Raw genomic sequence first — 21,972 nt, 5'->3', positions numbered from 1 at the left:
GGAGGAGGAACTGGAGCCAACAGTACAGCCGAGTTAGGTCTGTACCAGGTAGTGGGAAAGAGTTGGGTTCTCAGCCTTACATGGAGGGAGGGAGAAGTCCTGTCCTAAGGTGGGAGTTAGGACCACAGCTTACATGTTTGAGGTAGCAAAGATCCTGGATATCAGGGAGAATGTTCCAGGGCCTTCTCGAAGAGTCACAACCCTTCCCTGAATTTTGTTCTCAGAGAAAGGGAGGCAAACTGGGGAGGGTGTCAGCTTCTGATGTGTCACAGCTGCTTAGCCAAGCTGGTCCATCAAAGCTACCACTTTCTGCAGGGCTGATGAGGGTAGAGAGTGGTTCTAGTACCCAGGGGAGGGGCATGTTCTTGTCTCTGGAGTCGGGTACAACGTGTTTCTTTGCTCTGAAAACAGAGGGAGAAGATGAGGTGAGGAGTAGGGATGGAATGTGGCCCTAGGAGTTACTGTAGAGTCAGCAGATAATGCTTCAGCCTTTCTCCCAGCATGCCTCAGGACCTGGAGGCCCTTTAGAGCTGAGCTGGGGTGGTTGGGTTGAGGGTGGGGGCAGGACTGGAGACGGGAGGGGGGGGGGGGGCAGGAGATTGGCAGAACTGATTGATGCCTTTTCTAGCTAAGGTGTTCAGCAGAAGCTAGTGTCTGGGGAGGAGGCATCCATCTGCAGAGGGGTCAGGAAGGCCAAAGGCCAGGGGCCAACAAAAAGACAAGACAACAGACAGCACAAACAGGCCCAACAGGAAACAACCTTCTGGCTGGTGAACATGACTCCTTGCCCCCAGGAGGCCTCTGCAACATCCTTCCAGCCACAGTTTAACCGCTCAGAGTCCGATCCTCCTCTCCAGCCCTGCCTTAGTGTAGCTGGGAGGACAGGGCCCAGGGGACTATGTGGAGGGCATGCTCCGCAGCCAGCTAAGGGGGGCCTGCCCAGCCGCCTCTTGGCACCATTCAGCTACTACACAGAGGGCACACTCGCGCTGCGGGAAAGGCAGGCGCCTAAGGATCAGCGTGAGACTTCGGGTAGCGGAGCTGCCACCCTTCTCCTGATTCGAGCACCTGCCTCTTATTTTCACTTCCAGGTTCCTACAGGGCAGACACTGGAAGAAACTTAGTTGTAATACTTGCTTTCGACTGAGGTCTCCACTGGGGCCAAGCTGGGAAAAGCCAACCAGAGGGCAGAAGAGAGGCCCAGAGCTGCAAGATGGCCCGTGATGGCAGCCGGTACCTCCAAGCCCCCACCCCCACCCCATACACACCTGGAGGTGGAGATTAGCCTTAGTCCCCTCTCCACACACACTCCAGCATCCCCAGACAGGCCCCGCCTTCTCCTGTGGACACATTTCAACCTCACCAAATCGGCTAATTATTGACAGTTGGTGAAGAGGAGATTTCACTTTTTCCTCCTGTTAAACTGCTCCTAATTAGCTCCCTGTCACCAAGCCGGCGCCCGCCCGCTGCAGTCCCTGTTCACAGCGCCTCATTAACCTTTCGCTCCTCTCCTGCCGCCTGCCAACAAGATGAGGACAAAACCAGATTGTGGAACAATAGCTCCCGCTTGTATAGCAGCCCCGTTCCTTAGCCTCCGAGCTCCCCAGGGAGCATCGGGGGAGGGGCAACCTGGATACCGGAGAGCCCCAGAGGACTCAGGAATTAAGAAAGGCAGAGGCAAGGGTGAGTGAGGCTTGGCCAGCGCACTGCTTCTTGCTCCCTGGGAGACCTGAGGCTCATTAAACCCCAGGGTTGGACACACTCCCAGGTAGAGAACACCGGCTGTCAGAATTGGAAGGGCATTTGTCATTACCCAAGCCAGACTCCACTAGCAGCCAAGCCCATGGACCCAAGGCCTGAACACTGGATGTCCCCAAAAGAGTCAGAGACAACAGTGTATATGCAGACCAGACAGAGGAACAGAGGTGACCTTGTTTGCCTTGTTTAGAGGCCTAATCGTCACAGGATAGAGCCAGAAAGGCCACCCTAAGTCAGGACCTCTTCAAGTAGACAGCCCTCCCCAACCTACCCTACCTACCTCAAGGAGCCTTGAGGCAAGCACAGCTCCTGGCTTTGCCTCCATCATAACTGTTACCCTCATAGGATTTTATTTCAGCTTTTAAAAACTGGGGTTCAAATTCATGATGTAGCCAAGGATGGCCTTGCCCCCCTGCTCCTTGCCTCAGGTGTATGCTACCACACTCCGTTTTACTTTGGTTTTTTTGTTTTGTTTTGTGGGGTTTTTTTTTTTGGTTTTTTTTTTTTTTTTGGTTTTGGTTTTCTGACCCAGGATCAACCCTATGTGATCCTAGCTGGCCTACAACTTGCTCTGTAAATGAGGCTGGTCTCGAACTTGTAGGGATCCCCTCCTTCACAGGTGTGAGCCACCACACCCAGGGACGTTTAATTACTAAACTTGTTTCTGACTTCAGAATAAGGCTTCAGGAAATCAAAAGCCATTAGAAGGCTGTCTCAGTCACAAGAGCAAGTAGCCTAGTCTTCGTGAGGGACCACGGGGCAGGGAACTTATTCTAGATGTTGGCTGGATGCCACTGTCTAGCCAGTGCTCCACCATACCCTTACCCTCCAGGTCAAAGAACAGGCCCCATTCTCCCTGTCCAGTCAGTGAGTTTGAGGCCCAGCAGAGGCCAGACTGGTTCTTATGCCCAAGTTCACAGCTTATTCCAGATGCCATCTATTGGTCTCCTAGACACCTCCACCCTGCCCAGTTCTACATTAGAAATAAAGTAATAGGACGGTCCCTGTAGCTATGACAGTAGACTCCCTAGGAAAAGCAGGAGGTCTAGAGGAGGCTCTTTGGCCTGACTGATAAATAAGCAGCGTGAAGTCTGGGCACAAGCTGGATTTTCTCTTCTTATGGTGAGAAGTGGGCAGGCTGGGCTGTGTGACAGGATCCTGTCTGGATAAGGTGCCTCTCTCGATCGAAATGAACCTCAGACAACATAATTACCTTTAAGCTGCCTCAGTGCCCTCATTTGTAACCAGAACATGCTGGGAACTCCCTCGTGGGACTATAAAGCTTCCTCTGCCAGTCTCTAAGCCACTTCTGTGAACAGAAAACAACCATTTTGCCTCCTAGACTGATGGGTCTAAAAACCCCCCCAGGTCCTCTCAGCCCCTTCCCAGGGTCCCATGCGTGGCTCACTCCACAGAGCTTCCTCCTCCCCCCACCTACCTTGTCCTCATCCTCCTGCCTCTGGTTAATCTTGACCTTTTGTTCTTGGCTTCAGTCCCCTCAGTGCTCCAAAGGTTCTGTGTCTCCAACCAGGTCTCTTCCTAGAGCTGTCAACGACCACCTCTGACTGACCTGGTAATATCTCGATACTTAACCGTACCTGACGGAGTCAAAATACAAAGCGAGCAGAGGCCTTGCAAGTGACCTCAGTCAAGGTAGCTATAATTACTATTTGCGGTTGACCCTTGGTGCCATTTAAATAGGCAGGAACTCTCCTTTGAAAAGAGTGAAACTCTCTCAGAACTGGAAGTTCTTCCTCAAGCTCTGGGACTAGAGAGCTGAACTCTACCACACCAGTGACAACAAGCTAGCCATTCTAGGTCCTGAACTTGGTCTCCAGGTCTCCTAGTTAATTAATTAGCACTTCAGCGATTACTTCTGTTGACAGCCTTGGTGATTTTTGGCAAGGTTGGGTCAGCTCAAGCAAGTCCAGACTCATATGGCAAATTCCCCTGGCTTCTGGGACACACGACACGATCCCTGTACTGCAGAAGCAGCTCCTCGTTAGAACTAATTGGGAGGGGGGGGTGAACAAAGGAGCAAGCACCTCCCAGCCAATTGGCTGATGGCTTTGGTGCCATGGGTTGCAGACAGGCCTCAAAATACCCTATAATAATGTCCAGGTTGGGCTGAACCCTGCTGGGGAAGACACAGCTGAGTGGGGAGTTCTGAAGAACACGTTCCTGCCCTCCTTCCAAAGGACCTCATACTGTTCTTCCCAACCTATTAGAGCAGGCAAGAGGGACAGAGGAGTCTGGGCCTTGTCCACAGCCTCTTGGAACAGCTGACTGGGACTCCTATCTGTGCTGGGTGTGGCCTCCAGAGTGTCCCCTCCTATCAACACTGGCTTCTGTGACTGAGGGTTGGTCCCATCCACGGCTGTTCGCACTCAACCTTCTTTTCCAGTAGAGTCAGGAGGGTATACATGGGATGACCCTTTCTACTTAGGACAGCTTCTGATTTGGGTGATCTGGGGATTCTCTGTCCTGGGTTCCTTCCAGCCCAGTGGTGGCCCCAGAGACCTAAGAATCAACTATACCCTGTCTCCAGGGCTTATACAGCCTTGGGCTCCAGTAGATGGTCCCAGGCTCAGCTTTCCCATGAGAACACTCCCCCACCCCCTGTGGCCGTTGTCCCCAGGAACCCTGGCTTGTCCTCCCTCCTCCATTTGGGGCACTCCTTGAAGCAGGGCTGGTCATCAAATCACTCATTCAGAAGCTCATTCTCTAGCCATGAGCTCAGCGGTTGTAAACAGCAGCTTGGCTCTGTGTACTCTTGGTCCTTGCCTCTGATTCGTCATGACCTGTACCCTACCCACAATTATACCTGTCATCCGCCCACTGGCTACCAGGAGCACTGGGCTCTCCCCTGCCAAGGCTGGTCCCTTGGTCTGTACACTAGTTCTTCCATCCCTTCAGAGACCTTGCTCTTTCTCTGAAGTCCTCTGTCTCACACACACACACACACACACACACACACACACACACTTCCTCCTTATTTAAAAACAAAGAAACAGACAAATAAAAGCTCTAGAGGTGCGCAGTAGCTCCCTGCCAAGCCTCCCCCCCACTTTCTAAGGGCAGAGACACTCTAACCTCAGGGACTTTGCACATTCCTATCTCAGTGAGTCTGGCTCTGCCCTTACTTGATGGCCTCCATACTGTCCCTGCAGCCTAGGACACCATCCTAGATTGTAGACCTGGATGCTGCTCCCCACAGGGTACCCCCACTTACATGGTTCATGGGTTCCTCCCACCTACAGGTCTAACTGACTCAACTCTGTCCTACCTCAACTCTCCCCTCTTCTCATCTCCATCTTGTGACAAAGTGACTACACCTACCTTCTGGTTTCAAAACCAGAAAGCCAGGCGCACACCCTGCCGGCTCCCCTCCCCCCCTGCCACATGCAGTTCTTCACGAAAATCCCAAGGAAGCGGCTGCCCCACTCTCGTAATGGCCCCACTTCTCAATGCCCACTGCCAACAGCCTGGTCCAAGCCGCCATCATCTCTCACTGGATGCCCGCCACAGCTTCCTGATGGCTCCCTCTCCAGAGCTCCAACTCTTCGTGAAGCATCCATGGAGACCATCCATTCGCAACCAAGAAGCCTTTGTGCAGCTCTTCAGGTGCCATCGCCCCTCTGCTTTCGCCTTCAAGTTTCCGGTACCGCCCAGGTCCGGCCTGCTTCACCTCGATTGTGTCATCTCTCCCCGTTACTGCTCACAGGGCAGACCTCATTCAGGTACCTATGCCAGGTACTGCCATACCTCAGAATCTTAACACCAGCTGACCCCTAGCCTGTGTGTCCTCAAAGACCCCGCCCACTGGGTCAACTCCAATCCAGCTTCCATGCCCCAGCATGCACCACTTCCCTTCAGAATCTGTTTGCCTCTTTCCTTCCACCCTAACCTTCCTTAAACTTCATTTGCTATTACACAGGATCCTTGTGTCGCTGTTTGACAGTCATCTTTGAGAGGTCTAAGCCTCAGCCAAATTCATTCACTGGATTGATCGATTGATTGACTGATTGATTGATTGATTGATTGATTGATTTTAAAGAAAGATTTTCATTCTGTAGCTCAGGCTGGTCCCAAATGACTTTTTAGCTCAAGCTGGCCTCAAACTCACAGCAGTCCTCCTGCCTCACTTCCTTCACCACAACCCTGCTCTAGCCCAAAAGGTTGGTATTGTAGACCGGAGCCATTACACCTTGCTCTCACCACACAGCCTGGCTCAGTACTGGCAGTCAGTACTGGATAAAGTCTTTGATAATAAGTGCCTCCTCCCTGCCCTGCCCTGGACCCCCACTGACCTCTGACATCTGCGGGAAAAGGCTGATGGCCAGGGGCAGGGCCAGGCCGAAGGCTGCCAGGCACACGAGGCTATGCACAGGTAGGAGTAGCCGGGGGCGTGCTTGCAAGAGAGCCGTCCTGTGGAGAGAAGGAGGGCCACATGAGGTACACAGCCCAGACTGGCTGGCCATGAGCTGCCAAGCTGGGCCCCAGGCTACCTCAGTGGCCCAGTACATCTCGAGCCTAGTAAAAGAGTGGGCACTGTCTTTGGGGCTTCTGTTGGTTACCACTGCTTTCCCCACACCTGGCTGTGAAGACAGGGAAGGACCCACAGGAACCCTTGGCTACTTCAATTGTAAACAAGTTCTTAGAGTGGACCACCCATCTACATGGTGAGGGGGAGGGGTGGACAGAAGTGACTGTCACCCCTGGCTCCCGAAGAAGCACACACATATGAGATGTAGTAAACATCAGGAACACTCCAGCATGTACCATCCAGAAAGTAGACACAGAATACATTGTACACGTACGCACACACATGTGCATGCACAAACACATGCATGTGACCAGGGATAGGCAGTCCTGTCCTGTGCATGAAAACTGAAGACATCCCACTGATTACCACTTCCATCCAAGGGCCATGGGGCGGGCAGGCATGGTCATGGGTAATTCTGCAGGCAGCTGCCTAGACCCTAACACCCTGTAGTGGCTATCACCTTGAGCTGCTCCTGGCTCCGGACTTCAGGACCCTTTGACAGCTGCACCTCCCTGCCTGATGCAGTTGTCACACCCCCTATGGCAGGTTGGGGGGTGGGGGAGGATTCGGTGTGCTGAGTTTGAATGGGTTCCCAGGACTGAGGTGGGTCACCTAGCTGACAAGTACATAGTCACCACACTTAGCAGAAACCACCATTTGTCAGATTCTATGGCATTCTAACCTGGAAACTGGGTAATGCCAGCAGAACTGAATGCCTGGATCATCTGCTAGTGATGTTAGATGGCCGCTAAACCCAACCTCAGTGGCCACGGCAGCCTCACAGGACCAGCCGTGGGATAGATTACAACAGGAGCTCGTCCCCTTCCCCTACTGAAGCAGGGCTGGCTCCAGTCATAGAGGAGAGGCCCTTGATGTGCGCAGTCTAAATTTTATGTCTCTTCAAACTGCCACACATTAAAGGTTTTGTTAGTCTGATCACATTGGGAAATAGCAGAAGCTAAGCTAGGGTCCAGAGGGTAGGGTGCCCCTCAGGGACAAAAGGGAATTCCAGTCCCTCTCCTACTAAGTTTCCCACTCTCTAAAGGGCCAGGTTTGTTCTGCTTCCTATTCACACCACGTGGGCCTGATGCCCCAGGGGTTAGGCTGGATGACAGGTGAAATCATCTGAAACTGAGAGTCAAACGTTTTCTACCTTATCCCAGATGTTTGGTCGAATAAGGGGGAAACTGACCCATCCATCCATCCTTCTAGGGTCAGGGTCTCTCTCAATGATGGGGGCAGGCCCCCTCAGCAGACAGCGAGGTTGAGAGTGGCAGTTCTCAGACTCTCAGTACACAGTGGAGTGGTCTAGTTAAAGTGGCTCTGGATTCCACGGGACCCTCCTTCAGCTGGCATTAGACCCAGGAACTGGCATTCATGAGTCTCCAGATCACACCTCTGAGAGGCGGCTGCCTTTCCATGTTCTCACTCAGGTGTTAACCAAGACCCAACTGCTTATCAATTCTAAGCAAATCCAAAGGTCAGCCAGCTCGGCAGCAGGTAAGTGTACATCATCTTCGCTGGTGCTGCTGCTACCTGCACAAAGGATGTGAAATCCTGGCAGTAGAATTCTTCACTGGCCCTTCTTGGCTGGCCCAGACCCCATGCTCTGTGTGAATGTTGGATAAAGCCTCGGTTGAGTTACTGGGGGCTGGGGTAAGCACTCTCCCAAGGAATAAGAGGAACAAGACAGAGGGTGCCAAAATCAAGCTCAACCCCAAGAGGAGTGGCACCTCATTATCTCTCTAACCTATGCTAGCCCAAGGCCTCATGGGCATCCTCTGGGGTCTCACAGAGGTTGGAATGAGGTCAAGACCAGCTCTGATCATCTCATGCCTGGGTCTCAGGGCTGTCTGTGGCAGTTCTCCAAGGGTGAACCTGGAGGCATAGCCCTTAAGGTCACCTAGGACAGGGAAGGGTGACAGGTCCTCTGGGACTTCCTGAAAGTAACACTCAACAAACTCCCATCCATGGGGATTATGACCTCGACTCCTCTCAGGGGAGGCCGGCTGAAGTCCCTTGTATGTAGGTGGGTCCAGGAAGCCCCAGGGGTGCGACCTTTGGGAAGCCTGGGGAGTCTAGTCCAGAGCCCCCAAGAGAGAACACAGCAGGATGGGGGGAGGGGAGAAGAGGGAACAGGCAGGCAGGGATTGGAAAGGCAGCTGGGGGAGTTAAAATATGCAGATGGAGAGATGTGCGAATGCCTGGAAAAAGGGAAGACCCGGATCACAGGCAGTGAAGGAGCTAGGGGAGCGGACTCAGGGATCTACCACGAGTGGGGCCCAGACCTCCACCCACCCACATTCACTCTTCCAGCGTGTCCTGAGCAGGGTTGCAAGGCTTGGGGGAGCAAACTCTAGCCTTTCCGTCCCTTCACTGACACCTGCCTCTGTACTGATGGATTAAATCTGTGGGCCTCCCAGCCCTGGATCTGAACTCAGCTTCCCTGCTGGAAGGATCTACAGGAAAGGTGTGGAATATGAGGTTTAGGTGTGAGTCAGGGCGCTCCCAGCTTAACGGGAGGTCCTTTACTTCACACTTCAGACTTCTTTTGGTCTCAGTGGTGAGGACAATGGGGCACACAGAGTTTCTTTCCACCTCTGTCTGATCCTAGCTGGAGGCCCAGGACTCCTGACAGAGAGGAAAGACTGAGGCCAGAGGCAAGCAAGGAGGCTGCCACACAACAGCTGGTCCCCCCCCCCATTGCTGTGCATTCCTTCAGCACTTGCAGAGCAGCCCTACTTTGCGCTCCATTAATTTGCAAGTCAGCTGCTTTGTAAGTGTGCTTTTGTCTATTCTCCCTGGCTGTCCAGGCTTCCTCACCCAACCTGGCTCGGGAGGGTGGGGGCTGCCCCCTCTCATTAGCCCTGAAATCCTGCATCGAAGAACTCTGGACAGCACAGCTGCTGGTCCTCAGGGGGAAGAGATGTTGGAGCGTTGACCAATGCCAAGCCCAGAAGAGCAAGAAGGGCTGCATCCTCGTTTTTTCCTATGTGGGAAACTGAGGCTGGAAGAGCATACTTCCCTACTAGGAGTCTCAGCTGCTCTGCTCTAGTGCTCTGCCTCTCCTGCGACCCAGTCCCGGGGTTTGATAGTGGGCATGAGATTACTAAGTCTTTGAGCATACAAACAGAGTCTTACCCACCTAACATTCTGAGGGAACTGGGGCTGGACTCTTCTCTCTCAAAATCATCCCGGGAGCCCCAGGAAAGGGTCAACTACTTAGTAGGCTGCATGGAGCTTCAACTACTGACTTCTCGTTTCCCTACCCCACAGCGTCCTCTTGGGATGAGGCAGGCTGCACAGCACTCCAGACACTGGGCTAAGGAGGGTTCGGAGTGAAAATAATCTCCACATCACCCCCCATAGCTCCTAAAGCAAACTTTAAGCCAACCCTCCTTCAGCCTTTGGCAAGCTCGGTTCCTATGCAAAGTAGGAAGGCTCCTCAGGTCATGTCCTCTGCAGCCAATCCATGCTGAAGGGATGAACCAGGTTTCTCCCGGTCCTGTGTGTAGTGTTCAGGTGTCTGGAAACTGCGCTGAGGCTGCTGGGTGCTCAGATAGGGAGGAGGGTTGGAGCTTCAGCTCTGCTCCTGCTGGCTGCAGTGGATTTGCCTACTGTATCCCAGCAAGCCCTAAAACCCATAGCCAAGGGCTTCTGGACCCCCTAGCTGCTTCTGGATAGCAGCCTGGGGAGTGAGACTCCATTCTCCCTCTGCAGCTTTCCTGAGCCTTATGGGAGGAGTGTGGGGCAAGCCCTCGGCTTCCCCAGCTTCTGCTGTCCTTTGATGCCTGTGTCTATAAGAAACCTCCTCTGCCTAATCTGCCAGGTGAGGGCTCTGTCCTTCCAGACTTGCACACGTGACAGGTGACCAACCAGTTTTCAGCACTGCAGGCAGCCACGTCCCGCATCCTCTTCACCTGGCCCTGGTCTACATATCTGTCCTTTTTTTTTTTTTTTTTTCCTTTTTTTTTTTTTAGGAGCTGGGGACTGAACCCAGGGCCTTGGGCTTGCTAGGCAAGCACTCTACCACTGAGCTAAATCCCCAACCCCCCATATCTGTCCTTTTAGTTGGGGGTCTCTTCTAAGACTCACAGGAGAGGGCTATACAGAAAGTCAGATAATCAAAGAACTGCCCTCTCCAAATCTATAATTTTTTGCTGCTGTTTATTTGTTTTAAGTTTCCATGCTAACTTTTTTTCTTCCTCCTCTTCCCTTCCCTTCCTCCTTTTTCTTAATGTGTTTTCAAAACAGGGTCTCACATTTTAACCAAGGCTCGAACTCACTATGTAGCCCAGGCTACCTTCAAACACATAGCAATCCTCTTGCTTCGTCCTTCTGAGTTCTGGGCCACCATGCCTGTCCCAGATTAGTAGATTTTAATCTCAATGCTCAGATGCAAAGGCTCTGCCCATTTCTGGGATTGTAGGGTCTCTCCTTTGGGTGCCCAGGACCTTTGTCTGTCTGTCCCAGTGGGCATGCTTTCCTTCCAGCATGCTGGATCCTATGGGGCCCCACCAGAGGGAGAGGTCACAACCTGCTTATCAGCCCATGCATACACTGGCCAGGCTCTTTGCCTCAAGCTTTACCCAGAGCTCTGCCTGCCCCACTCCAGGCCTGCCTGGCCTCCATAGGCAGGTGGACCCTGGTTCTTCCCTCTTTCTCTGTTCAGCCATTTCCAAGCTGCACCCCAGTCCTCACTCTCCTATTATACAATTACCCATAAATAAGGAGAAGCACTCAACCGGGTGGCGGTGGCACAGGCCTTCAGTCCCAGCACTCAGGGCAGAGGCAGGAGGATCTCTAAGTTCAAGCCCAGCCTGGTCTGCAGAGCTTTGTGTGTGCTAATAATAGCAGCCCTCTTTTAGCATGGTGGTGCTCCCTGTTAGCATGGTGGTGCTCCCTGTATTTTATGGACAGTGACATGACAAATAGTTGTGGTTTGATTGTTCTCTGAGCAAGCCAGGGAGGTTTTTATTGTTCCGCTTTTGCTTTATTATAATTAATTAATTAAAAAAAGACATGTGGCCCAAGACTCATTATATAGACTAGGCTGGCCTTGAACTCACAGAGATCCATATGCTTCTGCCTCCTGGGTGCTTGGACTAAAGGCAGGTGGCACCACTCCCAGCCTACTTTTTGTGGTTTTGGTTGTTGTTTCATTTTTTGGAGACAAGATCTTAACCGTGTAGCCCAGGCTGGCCAGAATTCACCATGTACCCCATGCTATCTCAAAGTCATGGCAAGTCTACCTCATCGTCTGGATGGCAAGACTGATCCACACTACATTGTTCTAGTTTTATAACCTCTCAGGGAGGCTGCCTCTCTTAGACTATCTTTACAACGGGCTGGGACTGCTCACTGACACAGTGGGCACATGCATACATACTCACATTCACAGGGTCACACAGATTCCCACCAAATCTGCCAGCTACCCTGTCCCTCACCAGGACAGGACCATGCTTATGCATGGGGGACCTGACAGCACGGAGCACCAGCCAACAGCATGGGAAAAGTCATGGGTTTCAATACCACTGTCCACTACAGCAGAAGACAGAGTAGGTGCCTCCCACCCCCAGAAGCACATCAGGTAGGCGTCATGGCTCCCCACCCAGCATCCCCTCTGTCCCCACAGCCTGACTTACTTCTCCAGCATGGACATGACGATCGGGGGGAGCACCAGGATGGGCATAGGCAGAACCACTCGTGTCAGAGCTGTCTCCAGCAGGGCCTGAGTGAGGACGGGGACACGCTGGGGTGAGTGGAGAGCTCGGGGCTGGGGACATCCACTAGGGAAGCAAATCCCACCCCACGAGTGAGGTGTGTGCACTGCTGCTCAGCACATCTGGCAGCCTGGGCCCGCTCACAGCAGTGCTCACAGAGCTGGATTCCAGACAACAGACATGGCCCCACCCTCCCTCACAAGCCTCTGAGAAGAGCAGAGTCTCTGTATGGGGGAAGGGTAGCAGAAGGCAGTCTTCCCAGCCTGGGGTGCACAGGGATCAGGGGTTGGGGTTGGTACACAGAGGGCCTACAATGCTGTCAAACAAAACAAAGCCAGAACAAACTGCTGGGACCTGCAGAGCCAGGGGGCTCCCAGGCCGAATGATGCTGTGGTTACTTTTTAAACATACATCCCTCAAAGACAAAGATATGTAAGATCTTTGTCTCCTGGCTCTAATCTTTATTTTTTCTTTCTATACCCTGAGGCTGGCCTTGAACTATACAGTTGAGAATGATCTTGAACCACAAACTCTCTCACCTTCACCTCCTGGGGGGCTGAGATTACTGGCATGAGCTACCACCCCTTGATTTATGTGGTACTGGGAATCAAAGCCAGGGCTTTGTGTGTGCTAGGTAAGTATTCTTCCAACGGAGCTGCAGCCTTGGTAAGAAAAGGTCAGCTTTGTAAGGGACATGAGCTTTGAACATGTACAGGATCCAATGGAGATCTGCCCTGGGGTTTGCTTGGGATTCCATGGGATCGTGGGAGGCATATCCTGAGGCCCAGCTAAATGGCCATTTGTGTTTGGACAGCCACTGTAGAGTCCTTTGAATCATGGGCTCCTGCTCTTAGAGGGATGGCCTGGAATGTCTCACAACTCACATCTCCCCAAGTCTCTCCAATGAGACAGAGATAGGTCAAGCAAGGTTGAAAGAAGCCTGGGGCTGCTGAGGTGCTGGGTGACCTACCCGGGTGTCACCTCTACTGTCCTCATAGGGCACCATGAAGGATGGGACTGGGGTAGAGTAGGGCAGGTTCCCCCAATGAGGGACTGGGGCTGATAGTAGTCCCCAGGAAGAGGGCCTTTCCAGGTTCCAGAACAGGAGCCTGTAGGCAGGACGTGAAGGCCTAGAGCCAGGGCAGAGAACAAAGAGTGAACGGCTGGCATGACATCCAGCCCTGGCCCTTACAGGATCTAAATGGGCCCTGACTTCCCGAGATGGAAGAGAAGCCCAGAGGCTTAGCAACAAGGTCTCTGCTGAGCAACAGAGACTGATACAGGTAGGATGCTCTCCCTGCATGCTTGCCCCTTTGTTTCATTCCCATAACTCACAGGCTAGAGCCCAGGACAGTAGGACAAGCCACCAACCACCATCAACGGGAAGGCTGAGAAAGCACCATGTATACTGGTGTGTGTGTGTGTGTGTGTGTGTGTGTGTGTGTGTGTGTGTGTGTGTAAAACTCAAGAGCTATAGTGGCAGGGCTACTGGAACCATTTTTAGGAGCCGCAGCCTCTTCCACAGCCTGAAGCCCCAGCATTCACAGCACTGCTGCTCCCAGAGAGGTAACGGCCCTCATACCACTGCCTGCAGCTTCCCATTCACAACCCACAAGGTTGCGAAGGCCTAGGGCATGGAGAGAAAGCCCTGGGGAGGCTCCTCTGCCCTCTCCAATTAACACCTCTGAGGAAGAACTGGGTCCTGAGGGGCTGGGATAAAAAATGGGGACATTTCACAGTGAAGATAGGAGGGAGGCGGCTGGAGAGCAGTGAAGGGCTGTCCGGGGGAACAAGCCTGACAGGGAGCAGACTTTGAGGCCAAGGGCTCACACAGATGAGAGATGGCAACTGGAATGAGGAGACAACAGAGAAGCAAGCCAAGGTCCTGTGACCAGAAGACCTTGAGGAATACACAGGCTATGTATGCGAGCATCAATCCATTCCTGCAGGGCTTCGCCCCTGGGAAACCCACGTGTCTGGCTGCGATCTTTGAGGAGCCCACGAGGTTGCCATCAGCATCCAGGACATCAATCCCTTCCTCTAGCTCCCCATACCGCATCAGGACCACGTTGCAGATATTGGCACTGGCTGGAGAGAGAGGAATACAGAGAGGGGAAGTGAGGCACGGATGGCTTCCTGCCTGGCTCCACCCTCCAGCCAGGGCTCCCAACCCCTAAGAGTTCTGTGAACCCAGAGAGGTGGAGTCCTCTGTTTTGGTTTCAGCTCTGCAAAAGATGCTAAGGCCCTTGGAGACACAGGAAGCACAGGCCAAAAGTAACAGGTGGAAATATGGCGAAGGCTTTGGGAGCTGCCACCTATAGAGGGCGCTGCTCACCTCTCTTCTGGGACCCGTCTTCAGGCAGGGGAAGCAGATGTGTGAGCAGAGAGAGCTCTCTGGCCCTGAGATGCATCCCCCTGGGACCTGATGTTCCACCACCAGCAACTCAGTCCCTTGGCCATAAAATGCATTTAACTGCCACTCCCCAAATTCAGTCCTGCATGTCTCACAAGAGCAAACCAAGAGATGGCATTCACAACAGCAGTTGACAGAGCAGACCTTGATACTTGCCCAGTGTCGCCCCCTCATCATACAAACAGGACAGAAGCTCAGAGAGCAAGGGTGACTTAACCAAAGTCACATGGCAAAGTGGAACAGAGGGGAAGGCTGTGGTGCCCAAACCTCAGGTACCCAGAGGCAGGGTCTGGAGGTAGCAAGCAGAGTTCTTCCAGTGGTCGAGCTGCTCCACTTGGCCATACCTCGCCCTAGTCTCAGCTGAGATCTTGGGGGACTAAAGTTGGCAGGAGGTTCCTGGATCCTTAAATAAGCACTAGATGAAGGCAGCTGGTACAGTTGCCCTGACCCCCTGAAGGAGAGAACTCACGGGCCGGGCCCATGGCGGCGTACTGATATAGATCTGGCCTGAAGTCCTCCAGCTCTGTTTCATGATGGAAACGGGGAGACTTGGGGGTGGTAGGTGGGTGGTGGGAAATGTGGTGGGGGGGTGACAAATGCGGAGCCTGCCTGCTCCACTCCTCCCCCCAAAGCGCCTTGCTGTGTTTAAAGTTTTAATTTTTGCTAATTAATGTCAATTAATTTTGTATAATGAGTGTTTAATTTTGGGGAGTGTGTGAGCCTGGGAGCGGCTGCAGTTCTGGGCTGTGAACGCTGATTAGCATCAACACCTGCTGCTTCCCCCTCTCCAGTGGGGGGGCACCCGGGTTTGGGGAGCTGGAGGGGTGGTGGGGCTCAGTGGGCAAGCGGAGTGGGAGGGAGCCCACAGATGCTCGTGGGACCTGAGCCAATGGCTGTGGAGCCCAGGAGTGCAGGGTGCTCACAGCTGGGGGGACAGAATTCTGCAGGTGAAGCTGGTATGGGAACCAGGGGTCTCCGAGACTCGCTGTCCTATTGTAGTCAAGGAGGGAGGTGGAATGAGCCGAGGAGAAGACCAGGAGGCACTTCAGTCTTTGGAGAGGAAAGGCGGAGAGCAAACAGGCTCTGAAATGTATTTCGAGCACATATGCTATCTTTGAGTGTCTCCACTGTTTCCACACGATGCTGATCAACGCTCACCATGGCAGACCTTCTGTGGCAAGAACTCAAGCCTCGGGGCTTCTGTACCCCACAATACACACATTTACCTGTTGGAGCAGTGGCTTTCAAGCAGGGGCAATGTGGGGAGATCGTTACTTGTTATTCATGGTTCAGGGACTGGGGTGGGGGTGTTCCTGGCACATGGCTGGCAGAGACAGTGATGATTTGAAACACAGTTTCCGTGGAGTGACATTAAAGTGCACAGGGCGTTCCTACAACAAGGAACTACCTGGCCCCCAAAGTCAATAGTGCCCCGACAGAGAAACTCACACCCTGGTTTGTTCTGAGATGGGGTCTCTCCGTGTATCCCAGACCATTCTCAAACTTGAAATTCTCCTGCCTCAGCCTCCAGAATGCAGTTTCCACAATGTCTGAGAAACCCTACCTTAATCACATCCAAAGGCAGAATAAGGAAGGCAGATTTGAGGTAAACACTTGGAGCAAGAGGGAAGGCCATAGAAGATGGGCAAAGTGCATAGGCTTGAGGCATCTGTCTTGGCATTCATTCCCAACTTTGCCCCTCTCTCTCTGCACAGTCTCAGAGGTGAGCTTCCGATAGACCTGGAATGCTCACACCCAAACAGGCCTCTTATTGCGTGGCCTTGGAAGCAGCTCCTGGCCTCTGTTGGTGACCTGCCCTCTAGTGGCCCCAGAGACACTCTACAACCCTTTGGCCTTTGGGCTGCCAGGCCCCGAGTTCTCAAAGACCTGACACATCACTTAGTGGGAAAGTCGGGTTTTCTGTCTGAGAGGGTGGACCCCTACCCTCAAGAATGCCTGCCACTTCCAGCACTACTGTTCCTGGCAAGGTGGCACAACTGTGGTCCCCAAGCAGGAGACAGTGAGTCCTGTCCCTCCTGCTGGGCCTTCCCAGTATGGCACTTAGGGTCTCCAGAAGATCTCAGGGGACAGGCTACACTCACACTGAAAGCCAGCCTCTACACCCACCAGGTCAGGAAGGCAGGAAGACACTCAAATCACTACAGGCCCCTCTGTGAGTGTTTAGTAGGATAGGGAGGCTGATGAGAGAGGGGAGGCAGGCTGTGAAGGTGATGGTGGGCCAGTTCCAGGAGCAGGTCAGCAACTGACTTTCTCTCCACAGTTTCCAAATGTGGATGTAAGGACCTCAGGATAGAGAACTTTAGTTCAAACACAAAACACATGTGAGACAAAAAAAGAAGAAGAAGAAAAAAAGGTACAGTCAGGGGTGGTGACGTGAACCTGAGATTCTAACACTCCAGAGGGAAGCAGAGGCAGAAGGATTGTAAGTTCAAAGTCATCCTCAGCTACAAATTGAGTTCCAAACCAGCCGGGGCTATATGAGGTCCTATGTTAACCCTACATCTGTCCCTCAGCAAGTCTTTCCAGGATGTCACTGGGGAACAATGGCCCTGTCACTTAAACTACCTGGACGGAAAAAAGAGATAACCCATGTCAAAGTAAGAGCAGTTCCCACCAGGGACAGTGTTATTTGACGTGACTGGCTATGCAGATGGCATGTGCCTTTTGATTTTCTCTATTGCTCCTACAGTGAGTGTCTAGTTACAACCAGCACCAGAAGAAATCATTCCCAGTAACAAGTAAGAACTAGGGACTGCACTTTAACCGTCTCATCTGGACTGATCAATTCTTCCATTTCCCCCAGAGACCTTCCCAGATCTCTCCTATCTCATTCCAGAGAGGGAGGGGGAGGGAGGGAAGGGACAGGAAGAGGGAGAAGGAGAAAGAGGGAGAGGGAGAGAATATGCATGGGTCTCCCTTTTGACACACCAACAGATCTATCATCGACAATATCAGCAGGTTAATTAAGCAGTCTATTAGCGATAATGTTACAAAAACTGGCACATTTTCAACTCAGATCGACACCATTCAAGACTCAGGCATGACTGACACTGGAGCAACAATACGGGGAGACATCATGAAGTGGGGGAGGGAATGACAAAAACACGCTCTTGACTGCCACAGATGTTCTTGCATGGACTCACTGCCATGCAGACAGTGAAGAGCTGACGAGGCAGCATCCAGAGTCAAAGGGACAATATGAGAAAGAAGGAGCAGTGGGGAAGTTAGGGGAGAAGCCCACCTCTGAGCTTGCACAGAGCAAACAAGAGATCAGGGGCCTGGGCAAGCAGCACGCACCTATGTCAGAAACTGGCCGTGCGGAAGGCAGGTGCATCAGTCCATGCAGGAGTAGGACTGTTTAGTCACTCTCAGGAAGACCCATAGGCCACTGACTTGGGGAAAACGAGATCCCATAACTTCTCAACTCTGAGATCCATTTCTCCACATCTTATCATCCTAAAAGTTATGATGTGTGGGGCCAGGATGATGGTACAGTTGGTAATGTACTTGCACAGGGTTGCCCTGAGTTCAACCCCCCGGAACCCATGTAAAAAGCTATGTGTGGTGGTACATGCCTGAACACTCCCCCTCCCCCAGTGCTAAGGATGTGGAGACAGGAGGATGCCTATGGTTTGCTAGTCAGTCTCACTAACCTAACAGGTAAACACTAGGTATCAATGAGCGACTCTGATTCAAAATACAAGGTATGGACATGTGAGATGGCTCAGTGGGTAAAGGCATTGGCCACCAAGGCCAATAACCTGTTAGGTCCCTGGAGTCTTCATGGTAGAAGGAAAGAACCAATTCTACACATTGTCCTTAGACCTCCACATAGGTGCCATGGCATATGAGTGTACAACACACATGCATGCACGCACATGTATGCGCGCGCGCGCGCGCGCGCACACACACACACACACACACACACACACACACACACACACAATCATAATGGCTGTCAGGGGCCAGGGGAATCTTACCTGCTACCCAACATAATTGACAAGACTCCCGTGGATTTAACCATGGGTAAGAAGATCGCTTCATTCAGTTGTCACCTCAGCCGACCACAGCAATCCACACAGAACTTGAGCTCAAACTTAGATTCCTAATTGTTGCCTGAAACATCTTTTTTAAAACTTACACTATAATGGTGCACGGACACGAAAAGTTATTGTACATGCAGAAGATCGTCTGCCAGATACCAGGCAATGCAATTAAAGGCAGTAGAAATTGCCAAACCATAGATAGCTCCCCTAAAGAAATGCTTGCCCATATGCACAAAGAGACATTTACAAGGATGTTAATTATAGTGCTGTTTGTAAGAGCAAATAATTAGAAACAAGCTAAATGTCCACCATTAGGGAACTCACACTGGACTCCCTCCAAAACAAACCACGATGGGAAGAAAGCTATCAGGAGCAGGCAGGTGACTGTGTCGAGCTTTGTCATCGACAGAGCCAGGTGCACATGGGCATAAACACAGGTAATGTTTTAGAAGACACCTGTCTCCTAGAGCTGCCCAGGGAGGAGAGAATGCAACTTGAGACTTAGGGCCTGTTTTGAGAGACTTCTGTATCTTCTACACTAAATGTTTCTATATTATTTAAATTTTACAATGAGGATGCAATTATGTTTTATTTACCTAAGAAGCCATCTTAGAAATACGGAAGTCTCCAGGTGTACTGGTGAGGCTTTAAATCCCAGCACTAGGGAGGCAGAGGCAGGAGGATCTCTGTGAGCTTGAGGCCAGCCTGTTCTACATAACGAGTGCCAGATCAGCCGGGGCTAACACAGTGAGACCCTTTCTCGCAAAGAAAAACATTAAAAAAAAAAAAAACTTTCTTAAAAACAAAAAAAAATTAATTAAAAAAAGGAAAAATGGAAGTTAAGATTTATTTTTAATTTGTATTATGGGTGAGAAGCTGGGGAAATATACCGATTAAATATGATAAACAAAAGTCTGCTTATATGAAACCGTGGGGAGGGTGAAGGTGACTGAAGCTATTTCACCCCCAAAATTCACCCAGTAGACATTCCTTGTCCCTTGTCAATAGTTAGAAAGAGACACGAGACCCAAACCCTAGCTAGTGAGGCATGTCTTTGGGGATACTGTGAAAGCCTCCTCCCATCCGACAGGTAACAGACAAGAGTCAGGGTCTCTCTCTAGTCCTCTGGGCACAGGAGGATTGAGATGTGATGCCTGCAGCTACAGCTGCCACACTGATGATGACTGATCTAGTCTGAAGAAGCTCACGGGGCAGCGGGCAGAGATGAGGTGGAAGGGCGGCAGGTCTGGGTGTCTCATCTGAGGCTCAACCTCAGGAAAGCAGCAAGTTCTTGTATTACTGAAGCTACTCTGATGTCAGCCCTAGTCATCCATGCCCACCCAGCCCCAAACAGATTAAAGAGTTTTAAGTTTTATTAAGAGAAGGAGCTGGGGAAATGTTCAGCGGACCAAGTCCTTGTTGTGTAAGACCTGAGTACCAGCCCAGAACTCATGTAAAAAGCCAAGTGCAAGGGTGAACTTGCAATCTCAGAAACAGGGGACCCCTGGGGCTTGCCGCTCAGCTGGCCGAGTAGCCTACTTAGTCCACTCCAGAACAGTGGGGGAGACTGTCTCCAAAAGAAAACAGTATGGAGGGGAGCGGTACCACAGACTTGGCTCAGTGGTTAAGAGCACTTACTGCTCCTGCAGAAGACATGAGTTCGGTTCCCAGCACCCACATTTGGTTATCGTAAAACCACCTGTAACTCAAGCTCCAGCAGATCTGACTGGCACCCACGCCTCAGCCAGCACTGCACTCATGTGCAGTGTACATACATGTACATCTGTGCAGACATACAGTCTTAGTCCCTGTTCTATCTCTGTAAAGAGACATCATGACCAAGACAACTCTTATAAAGGAAAGCATTTAGTTGGGGGCTTGCTTATGGCTTCAGAGGGTCAGACCATTATCACCCTGGTGAGAAACATGGCTGCACGCACAGAGGTGCTGGAGCAGTAGCTGAGAGCTGTATACGGTGGTCCACAGGAAGAGAGGAAGAGAGAGCACAGCACTGGGCCTGGCTAACCATCCCCTCGAACAAGGACACACCTTCTAATCCTTCCAAACAGTTCATCAGCTGGGGACGACACATGCAAATACATGAGCTTAAGGGCCATTCTAAATCAAACTGCAACACACACACACACACACACACACACACACACACACACACACACATACACACAGGAAAAGATCCAAAATCACAGGAAAAAAATGTAAGACTAAGAGTTCTATGAAATGAAAAATAAAAAACTTGATAAACATGAACTCAATCTTATGAATAGTCAAAGACAGACTTCTGAATCTAAGAAAAAAATCAATTTGCAAGAGCTCTCTATATTTTGGAAACTAATCCTCATTGGTCAAATGGTTTGCAAATGGCTGTTGCTAGACCGTGGCCTGGTCCTCCCACTTTGTGGATGGTCTTGTCTGTCACACAGTTTAATATGCCCTCAGATAAGCAATCCTTCCCTTCTTCCAGTTCTTTCTGTGCCATTAAGAAATCACCATTGCGGGGTTGGGGATTTAGCTCAGTGGTAGAGCGCTTGCCTAGCAAGTGCAAGGCCCTGGGTTCAGTCCCCAGCTCCAAAAAAAAAAGAAAAGAAAAAAAAAAAAAAAAGAAAAGAAAGAAAGAAATCACCATTGCTCATCTATACTTTCTTCAAAACATTTGAAGTGTTTATTTTCACAGTCAGGTCTGTAATCTGCCTTGGAATTTATTTTTGTATATAATTCAGATGGCCCCATTTCTTCTATCTGAAGACCTAAATGTCTAATAAACTTAAGAACATTCTCAGCTATACTAGGATTTGGAAGGGAAACCAAGTCGATGAAAGCGAGAGACAGCAACTGGGCCTGAGGATATAACCTCGGCTCACAGACAGAGGCAGGAAGTCCACAGAAGCCCAACCTGGGCCACATAGCTTAAGAGGACAAACAAATGGTGGACTATGGAGACGGCTCAGAGGTTGAGAGCACTTGCTGCTTTCACAGCTTGGTTCCCAGCATCTACACCAGACAGCTGAAACTCTAACCCTCTGGCTTCCGCAGGTACCTACATACATGTGCATACACGCACGCACGCACGCGCACACGCACACACACACACGCGCGCACACACACACTCACGCACACACACACACCCACACTCTCGCACACACACACACGCACACACACATGCACACACACGTACATACAATTAAAAACAAGAAGTAACTCTTACAAAATCAAAGTGTGCATGTGTATGAGACTCCTTCAGATGGATACAAATCTAAAAGGTACTAACTGTTGAGAGATATTCAAGAGGACACAGGATACTGGGGAACAGAAATTCAGACCTTGTGGATCTGGAAAACTGCATTTTGTCTGGCTGGTCTCACAAAGCTAGAAACACTCCCTCCATCTCTAGCTGCAGCTTCTAGATTCTCCACACAGCCATTCTGCTGAGATACAGTCTGAGGTAGA

At 51.3% G+C, this 21,972-nt stretch overlaps 1 protein-coding gene across 2 annotated transcripts in view; it reads right to left on the bottom strand.

Moving 5' to 3' along the window:
• The window catches only part of Sfxn5 (sideroflexin 5), a 120,232-nt gene that overhangs the window by 10,075 nt on the left and 88,185 nt on the right, over positions 1-21,972 (bottom strand). Inside the window, exons 11-13 of one of the 2 annotated variants that reach the window (XM_032906200.1) lie at positions 14,000-14,115; positions 11,950-12,035; positions 6,069-6,186 (exon numbers count right to left, since the gene is read on the bottom strand). In XM_032906200.1, the coding sequence (XP_032762091.1) occupies positions 6,069-6,186; positions 11,950-12,035; positions 14,000-14,115 (320 nt within the window). The remainder of the gene's footprint in view (positions 1-6,068; positions 6,187-11,949; positions 12,036-13,999; positions 14,116-21,972) is intronic. The other variant, XM_032906201.1, reaches the window with a different exon arrangement.

Source organism: Rattus rattus, chromosome 6 (assembly GCF_011064425.1).
Source record: "Rattus rattus isolate New Zealand chromosome 6, Rrattus_CSIRO_v1, whole genome shotgun sequence".
In the NCBI taxonomy this organism is placed as follows: domain Eukaryota; kingdom Metazoa; phylum Chordata; class Mammalia; order Rodentia; family Muridae; genus Rattus; species Rattus rattus.
The sequence above is the reverse complement of the archived record's forward strand: the minus strand, read 5'-3'. Positions and strand labels throughout refer to the sequence as shown.